Source organism: Triticum dicoccoides, chromosome 6B (genome assembly GCF_002162155.2).
Source record: "Triticum dicoccoides isolate Atlit2015 ecotype Zavitan chromosome 6B, WEW_v2.0, whole genome shotgun sequence".
NCBI classification, from domain to species: Eukaryota; Viridiplantae; Streptophyta; class Magnoliopsida; order Poales; family Poaceae; genus Triticum; species Triticum dicoccoides.
The window spans coordinates 3,120,783-3,130,420 of record NC_041391.1 but is presented as its reverse complement, the minus strand read 5'-3'; the positions used below and the strand labels follow the sequence as shown (position 1 = coordinate 3,130,420).

The following is a 9,638-nucleotide window of genomic DNA, read 5'->3' as shown; positions in this document are numbered from 1 at the left end:
CATCACGAAAATTGGCACGCATGTAGAAAAAACATCAAAGTTTCTTGACAAAAAAATTCAGATTTTTTTGAATTTTTTTACTATTTTTTCGGATTTTACTGTTCATCCGGGATCACTGGTGCCCGGGATCAATTCCTCCGCGTCCTTGACTCAATTTTTGTGGTTCCCAATGATGGATCCTATGCATCTATGTGTTTTGTGCTGTTTGCACTCTGCTATTGCTTGCATATTAGCTCTTGAGTTTTTTTTTAAGAACCAATCCTGGTTTTGAAATGGGTCTGATTAATTTTTACGCTCTACATGTTTATTACTTCATTCTAATAGGGAGGTACTGTTGGTAGACTACCTGACATCTAGAATGTTTATGTAGATTCTTATAGTGTGTTGGAATGTCAAAATTACAGCTGCGTGACTTGGGCTGTCATTTCCCTCGCCAGCGAGCAGATGAGGCCAGGCTCATCGGGTCGGTGAGAGTGACATGGCCGGCGACATCGATAACTGCAAGAGCACGTCGGCGGTGATATTCTTCTTCGGCGATAGTTCTATCAACTGGCTGTCGCCAAAGCAGAAGGGTGCAGACCATTCCTCATGTGAGGCCGAGTTCATCGCGCCTACAACGGCCGCCTGCCAGGGTGTGTGGGTGGCACCCCTGCTCGCTGAGATCACTGGTGATGATTTCCAGGTGCCGATGTTTCTGGATAACAAATCGGCCATAGCCCTATGGAAGGATCCGGTGCTCCATGACAGAAGCAAGCACATTGACGTCTGCTACCACTTCATCAGAGAGTGCGTGGACGAAGAAAAGATGTCGGTCGATTTCAACAGGACAGAGAACTAGCTGGCAGACCTTCTGACAAAACCCTTGGGGCGCATCAGATTCATCCAGCTGTGTGAGAAGATTGGTAGGAAGACTAGGATTTAGGGGGTGATTGTTGAATAAACCCAAGTCTGCATCGTAGTGCTGTTTTTTGTGCCATGGCAGAGTTTCTGTTTTTGCTGCCATGGCAGCGGTTTTAGCTATTGTCGATTTCTTCAGTTCCGTCAGTTAGTTTCAGGTTTTCTGTCGGCGAGATTAGCTCGAGTTGTTAGCCGCCAGGAGTGAGTCTCGCGCCTCCCCTGATCGCTCGTGGGATGGAACGAGCACCACGATCGGTGGTGGCGCGTAGTTCGGGGGCCACGAGCCTGTTTCTTCAGTTGTACCACATGGCACAAACCTGTTCTTCTTCCTGAGAGAGAGAGAGAGAGAGAGATTTGCCAACATGCATGCAGTGCATACGAAAACCATGCAGGTTATATCTATTTTTCACGGAGTATGCAGTCGAGTTTTTACATGAAACTGCCCTCGAGTTTCAGGGACTCCCTAAGAGAAACTGCCGTCGAGTTTTTACATGAAACCAGTGCATACGATAACCATGCAGCGGACGGCGGCCAAGTCAAGGAACTGCCGTCGGGCGGCCGGCGACCATGAAAAGGACCGGCCTCTTCACAGCTCAGGTTCAAACTAGCTCATAGCGCAACTCCATCGCGTGTAATTCTGTGATGATTCACGACTCGGGAAATGACATTGCGTGAGATATTAGGATAAATGAGCAGAATTATAAATCAGCAACGCTTGAGCAGACCACTTGTTTAGGATTGTTATGGGTCTCAATGTGTGGGTACCGGATAATAAATCCTAGTAATATATCACGAGTTTTTACATGAAGAAGATGCTCTTCCTTTTTAAAAATTACTCAAACTAAGTAGCAGAGTTCACACAAAAACAGAACAGAAAGGAAAACACCACAGACATGCGAGAAACATAAAATGAATCGATTGCAGTTTATGAATAACAAACAAGAACACGTTTGAGCAGACTACCAAACTTTGACTAACCAAATGCAACAATAACTCAGTAGGAGTTTCCCTTTCAACGTCCAGATAAATGGATTAATTCTGACATCCCACCAGTATAACCAGACCGGAAGGAGTTCTCCTCGTTGCTTACTCCAGAAATCGTCAACTGAAATTGCCTTCGAATTTCAGCATCCATGGGGTTCATACTACTAGTTGAAGCAACAGACAGCTTTTCGCTTGAAACTACTGGCAATAACTCTTTGAGCCTTGAAACAACCTCTGTCATGGCCGGCCTGTCGATGGCTGCGTTTTCGACGCAGTTCATGGCGAGGTCTACCACACTCTGGAGTGAACTGGCATCGTACTGATCCAACAACCTCCTGTCCACTATGTCATGAATATTGCCCAAAGCAATCTTATGGCGTACCCAGTTTGGTAGATGAAAGGTTTGAGGCTCCATCAATACTGGGGGTTGGCCAGTGATGATCTCCAAAAGCACGATGCCGAAGCTATAGACATCTGTCTTGACTGTGAGTTGGAAAGTTGCATGGTACTCAGGGTCGAGGTAGCCAAGAGTGCCAGCAGCAACAGTAGATATGTGTGTGTGAGCATCATTAAAAGCCCGGGAAAGCCCAAAATCAGATATTATCCCCACCAGATTCTTGTCTAGAAGGATGTTGGGGGTCTTTACATCTCTGTGAACTATTGATGGGGTGCATGACTCATGTAGATACTCCAGCCCTATAGTTTATTGAAGTCATACTTAGTCAAAACAAGCATAAGTACATACAATACATAAAATTAGTAAATAATTGAAATATGGACCTTGTGCAGCATCAAGTGCAATATGAAGTCGTTGTTCCCAATTCACACTATAGTCATCTCCTGCATCAAGAAATACAACATTAATATAAGTTCCTTGATACGTGCATAGCACATAAATATATGTTTTTATTATTGGTACTCACTGAAAAAATAGCATGCTATAGCGCCGCAAATAGCATGCTATAGCATGTAGAGAATTGTCCCGCTAAATTGACCTGTGTACAATGACTAGCTAATAGCACGCTATAGCACACTAATAGTATATTTTGAGGGGCGACACTATTTTGTATAGCGCGCTATTTTATTCATTACTACCTTCTACCACCACCACCACCACCACTATTAGTACTATTATTGTTATCATGTTGTACATATATTTAAGCTAACAAATTATGCACAATGCCTTAATGGTTAAGCATAGAACCAATTGATATATTAAAATCTTAAACCTTCATAAAACTGAGCTTTGATATTCGAGAGGCGACTGATGCTTTTCCTTCTCTTTACAAGAGTTTTTGTTATATTGAACTATTAAATTATTACATTATTTTTTCCTCTAGAGATGATTTCATTCTTAATGGCTTAGAAAGATGCTTACAATCATGTCATGGTTATGACTCTAGGGGTGTAACTATGCTTTCCTCGGTTTGTTAGCCACATATCTATGAGCAATTAATTGAACATTCCATGGTTGTGACTTCAAGAATGTGCTGCTAGGGCCTTACTTCTTACTACATAATCTACATATACATAGTAAATTAGGTCCACCAAGTCAAATGCATTTACTCAAAGTAACAATAACAGTCTAGGCAACCAACCACACATGTAACAAGAAATCATGTGGACAGTAAGGTATCAAAAGGTGGACTACTTTGACTTCGGAGTTCATTTTTGTACTTATGGACATGTCCTATGATTTTTATATTACTCTATAAAACACCATATTTTCATATAATTTACTATGTATATTAGACTATGTCCCAAGGGTTAATTAGACTATGTGGTCAAGGTGTCTGTTTTGGTTGTTTGTTTTGGAAGAATTAAAACCCTGAATTTATCAATTTGTATTTTAGATTTTACCGATTTTAGGTTTGGCTTGGGGTTAAAATTTATTGATTTAAGTCAAAAACAGATTCTATACATATTTAACTACAACTTAACAAGTCAACTATGTTTGATATAAATATTAATAAATGGTAAACAAATAATAAACAAACCTCCTCTGATGAGCTGTTGAAGATTCCCTCTTGACATGAAGTCATAAATGAGAGCGAGGCACTTCTTGTTTTGGCAATATCCTTTCAAAGTCACAAGATTCTTGTGATGAACTTTGGACAAGGTTTGTACCTGTGGCAATACATATAGTTATCAAACATGCAAGCCAATTGCATTTATTGCATATAGACTACATAAAGGTATATTTATGTTGCTGACTTATCGTATAGTCTCTATTGAAGAAAAAATGATTCAGCCATGTTGATTTCATATTATACCTCAGGGAGGAAGTCTGTTGACTCCGCTATTGATGTTTCCATCAACACCTTAACGGCTACTTCATCACCATTTTCCAGTTCGCCATGATAAACAATACCAAAACCTCCTTTTCCAATGATTGATTGGAAGTCGTTTGTTATGAGTTTGAGCTCTACGTACGTGAATCGTCTGAGGTCAACATGTAGGGAAGTTTCCTCTTCATACATGGCATAATCCTCATGGTCCGACTTACCTGCATAGTCAAGAAATTACGTTTACATGAAAGTTTAGGTGTGAAGTTGTTGTTTAATGTCTACCTAATTTTATTGCAGCGATGGAAGGGTGTTTAGAGTATAAAAGTTATATTTTACCTTTCCAGCATAACTTCCAGATTATGCACATTAATACTAGGGATACCAGTACCACAGGAACTGCCACTGCGATAAGCATTGTTTGTATGGTGTTCTTCTTCTTATTTGAGCAGTATGTATCTTTGACTCCGGAGCATACAGGGTTGCCTTCCAATCTTTTGACACAAATGCACAACATATCTATAAATCATCTCTCAAACATATTAGCTACAACGGTTCTACAAAATTATGATTGTAACATACCTCTGATTTATAGCATGACTAACCCTCTAATAGTTCTTATAAGGACCTCCAACCTCTAAATTAATAGACTGCATTGTTTTCAAATTGCATCCTATTATGAATAGGTTATTATCTTCCTCTGATGTTGAAGGCACACAAATGATAAATCATTTGTAGTTACTAGATGCTAGCATATGTTACCGGGGTACGCTTGGATCAGTAAGCACTGCAAAAGTATGACTATTTACTAATTGGGTGCCACAACTTAGTCGCATTTCACAAGATTTTATGCATATAGTTGGTTGAGCTAGAAGTGTGCTGCTGCACAAGTAGAAAGTGAACATGTGTAGCTCTTGTTTGGCAAGGCGTGCCAAAGGAACATAATGTTTTTCCACCAATAATTTATATAATATTTGCAACTATTGTTTCTAATTGTCCAATTATTTCCGTGATAATGAACCTTGGGTTGAGCCTATTGGTCTGTTTTCTAGTTTGATCACAAATAGAAATATATCAAGGAATTGCGCAGTAGAGCATGTCAAACCTTAAATCAAGCAAACCAGCCTGAAATCTTTGAAGAATAGAATCAGGGATTGGCCCAGCAAGCTGGTTGTTTGACAAATTGCTGGAAAATAACAGTTAAAATTAATCATGTGAAATCTATATCACCAACCAAATATGCAATCAGACTTACAGAATTTTGAGTGACTTTAGTTGATAGTCTGGAATAGCTCCCGTCAAATTGTTATGTGATAAATCCCTATATGTTTTGTTTTTAGGGTCAAAATTATGTCAACATAATCGCAATAAGTGTCTAGCATATCAATACAGTGTGGTAAGTAGTACTTACAGGTTTTCTAGTGATACCATGTTCATGAATGATACGGCTAATCCACCTTTCAATCCACTCGCAGAGAGATTTCTGCAAAACCAACTCATGTTACAACAAGTTGTATTAATCTAGTGATTTCACCGAGCTGACATATATTTTGAAGATTATGTAAGCTTATTTCTATGGTCAAGGTTTACAATAAATTACATGCTTTTCATTTCAACTAAATTATCTGTGTTTCAAGATCTTAGGCAGTAAAAAACATGACTGAGTATCTGCATAGTAAAATATTTATACATAACAGTATATATTTGGAGAAACACTTAAATTAAGAGGGTCTTTTGTGGAGCATTAAACTTATGCACTTAAATCTTTTTAAAAGTTAATTCTAATGCTTTAATTTCAAATGTATATGGTATTATATTCTTACACTGAGACGATCCTAGGATTCTGGTTGCTCTTTGAGTAGTCGCAAGTCAAACCTTCCCAGGAATATTCTCTTGGGGAGCACGGATCTCCATTCCAGTTTATTCGTGTCAAATTGTAGTGGTTCTTGGCTTCTTTCATGTAATTGACTACAATAGAAAAAACACAGAAAAATATGAACGTGGAATAAAAAATATGTATATGTTGGTTATAGGGCTTATATGTATTAAAAAGCTGAAAACATTAACTTAAGTAGTTGTGTTACATGAGGGCATCCTTTCCATTTTCCAGATTGGATTTCTAAGGATAGAGGTTATTTTTCAAGATTTCGTTTTTCTCGGGTGTCTCCGTATATACAAGGAGATACCATATCTCCCCTATCACTAGCCGAAGCATCTCCAAGAGCCTAAGCGGCATGTCATAATAACAAGTTGCAAAGTTATTTCACACACAAGTGTTTATCTTTTCATATAATTGAATAAATTGCATGGATTCATTATTCAACTATGGTCTTCGCCATGGCTCATTGGCAATTTGACCTTTATATTCTGGCTTACTCAGGAGTTAAGTATACTAATGAGCCAACCGGCTGGTGAACTTGTTTCTACTACTTTAATGAGGATCCTGACAATACCAAATGGAGACGAAAATCTCCGAAATCCTACACATGCATGCATGCAGCTGGAGGTGCTATTCAACCAACTGAATAAATAGCATTACGATCATGTGAATCTGTCATGCATATATGTATACTAAATGATAAGTATGTAATGAACATTCAGTATATACATCAGCTTACCATCTTCCGAGTCAGCAGTGAGGTTATCCATCCGAACCAGGGAGTAGGTCTCGAACGCGTTGATCAATGGCTTGAGTGTTGAGCTGACCGTCTTGTTCAGGAGGAAGGATGCATTTGGGTTGCGCAAGAACCGGCCGTTCTGGTGCATGCTGTCCACCTGGAATCGTGAAGGGGAGAAGTCTGAAAAGAGCAATTCACCGTCGCTGTAGATGTCGAACCTCCTGTTCGGGTTGCTCCCATTGATCTCGGCAAAGTGAAAGATTGGGAGAAGCTGCAGGCTCTTAGTGTCTAGATTGGAATCTGCTTCCAGGGAGAGGATTATCCTGGACCTGGAGAAGTTCATGTCTACGGTCATGGCATTCTGCATGATGACCGACGGTATATTGAAGAAGTTGTTGCCGGGGAGGCTCTCCACTTTATTGGTAGTGTTCAGGTTCACCGCGGGGTAGGAATTTGATTCACTTGTCCAGAAGCGGTCATAAATGTCCGTTGGATACCTTAATCAAACACAAGGACACAAAAAAGACAGATAAATAGCTAGCACGGTACAGGCTTGCATTTACTTACAATTTATACGGAATCTAGCAACCCTGACTACTCATCGCGTTGAGACTTATCACTATTAGCTTTTGTTAGAAGAAATTAATTGCAGGATAAAGGAAAAAAGGAGCAGACACTATTTTATATATATATATATATATATATATATATATATATATATATATATATATATAATATTTCCTACAAGCAGTGCTAGTTACCACCACTTGTGTTTTGTATGTTGTATGTAGTATCTGTCGGAACCGAGAGTATGTACATGTAGTATGTAGTATATAATAATGATTAGGTAGTACATATACTAATTTTTAGGTAGTATGTACCATTTTTTGAGTATGCTCATTTTTACGTACAAATATGTACGTATTTTACTAATATAATAAAAACTATGGGCTCATATGCAATTTTTTCATATAACTTGCTTTGAAATATCTTAGATATATTATATGAACATATTTAAAATAATAAAATAGTATATATAGTACCACATGGTAGTATATGAGACATGTGGGGTAACTACCGCCGGGTGGTAGGATGAATTTTCCCTATATATATATGCATTAAGCTAGCAAACTGAATAAAAACCCATTGGCAGGCACAACTTAGATCTACTCCAAAATTATGATGGACGGGCCTGTCATCTCACCTTGTGATATAATCGATGACGTTGCCATATCTGATTCGAGCAAAAAGGCTGATTGAAACAGAAGTATTGACAAAAGGGTACATCGTATCTTCGAGTGGCCTTAGCTCCAACGAGGATATGAAGGGAATCCCTGAACCGAAGTTTACCAAGCAGACAGACACGGAGTTGCTCGGAGCAACGGTGAGCACCTCGTTCCGTACAGTAGTCCTTGCGCCCCGGTTTGTCATGTTCACCATACTCCAGAAATTAACGCCGATATGGAGCCCAAACAGAAACAGCGACCCGTCCAGAGTCTTGTTCAGCCCATCATAGTTGCCATAAGTAAACATGGCTCTCAATAGATACTTCTTACCGATGGTGGATGGCAGTGTATAGCAATTCCTTGAGCCGTCAGGAAAGCTCCTCAGGGTTTTTTGTTGCTCATTTCTGGCATTAGCCATAAACTCTTGAGAAATTTGTTTTCGCATGCCACCCTCGACAAATCCACCGTCAGCATCGAACCGTAGCCCGGTGGCGCTGTCGTTGTAGGAACTGCTGTTTCTCAATCCACAATCGATACTTATGAACCCTATACAATAGAGAATATGTATCAATTTCATGTGTTCCAAGTTCCAACAGTTTGAGATTGATGCAAAGATCATTAGTTGTGTGTCTGCATACTCAGAAGCTGATAATAATGTATGGATGTTTAGATTACTGTAAAGCGAGATTTCTTCAAGTTGCACCTGAAGTAAACAGAACAGTACTGCATGAAAATAGAGCATCGCTTAAAGAACTGTAGGATCTACAACGGGAAAGCTAAGAGGATATGGGTTGTGTTACCAGAAGGAGGCTGGCCGTGGACTTGAATCATCATGACCAGGTTGAGAAGCAGCGCCAAGATCCATGCCAGTTTGGTACTTGGCCAACAAATGAAATTGATCACCATGGTTTCAAGCAAGAAAAGGCATACGTATATGCTAAAAGTGACTTGTGGAGTTAGTTATATAGCAGAGGAAATTAATTAGCAAGGTTTAGTGCTTGCTTCCCATGACTTGGCCTCGATCGGCACATGCGGTTAACGGTGTGAAAGAAAACTAAAGTTTTGTTCATCGGTAGGTGAACTTCTCTTCAAAGAAATGCAACTTGCATTAAAACTAAGGAATTAATAGAGATAGTGCAACTTGACATGGAATTTTGTTTGACTGTCTTTGCAATTTTCTGGACAGCGTGCAGGAACACGTGCGTTTTGAGCAACCATGCAACTCGGTCCAATAAGCTATAGCGAAAGCACACGTTGATATTTCGTTGAATCAAGGTTAAAGGACAAACAAACTAAAGTTACAAGTCTAAAACAAAAGAAAAACATTCAAGACCAAAGCCCACGATGCTAATGTAATCACATAAGCAACGTACGTGGGAGCCATTAAGCCAATGATCATTTCTTAATCAGCAAAAAGACAGTCAGGTTGAACCCACGTGGTTAAGAGGCTGGTGCATCCGGAATCCTAATATAGAACACTTCGTTGGAAGGGTCTTGGCTGCGAGACATGCATGCTGCCACATTCGAATCCCCTCCAACATAAACAAATATCACAACCCCAAGCAAAACAATGTGCGGGAGCCATTAAGCAAAGGATCGTTTCTTAATCAGCCCATGCGATTAAGAAA

At 39.5% G+C, this 9,638-nt stretch overlaps 1 protein-coding gene across 1 annotated transcript; it reads right to left on the bottom strand.

Annotated features, from left to right (window-relative positions):
- Positions 1-1,856: 1,856 nt before the first annotated feature.
- LOC119326418 (probable LRR receptor-like serine/threonine-protein kinase At1g51810) lies at positions 1,857-8,916 on the bottom strand. Its single transcript, XM_037600070.1, has 12 exons — positions 8,811-8,916; positions 7,989-8,556; positions 6,785-7,281; positions 5,990-6,134; positions 5,578-5,649; positions 5,422-5,487; positions 5,272-5,352; positions 4,506-4,660; positions 4,155-4,387; positions 3,879-4,008; positions 2,662-2,721; positions 1,857-2,577 (listed from the first exon to the last, which is right to left on the bottom strand). Exons 1-12 carry the CDS (start codon positions 8,914-8,916, stop codon positions 1,910-1,912), a joined length of 2,781 nt encoding a protein of 926 aa, XP_037455967.1. The 3' UTR covers positions 1,857-1,909.
- Between the last annotated feature and the right edge of the window lie 722 nt (positions 8,917-9,638).

What these genes read in the sequence shown, in the direction of transcription:
- LOC119326418 (XM_037600070.1), bottom strand. Translation starts at nt 8,916, where the DNA reads ATGGTGATCAATTTCATTTGTTGGCCAAGTACCAAACTGGCATGGATC. An exon ending in ATGGTATCACTAGAAAACCT is followed by an intron (nt 5,488 to 5,577) that starts GTAAGTACTACT and finishes CAAAACATATAG; the next exon opens with GGATTTATCACATAACAATT. An exon ending in TCAACAGCTCATCAGAGGAG is followed by an intron (nt 2,722 to 3,878) that starts GTTTGTTTATTA and finishes TTCTTGATGCAG; the next exon opens with GAGATGACTATAGTGTGAAT.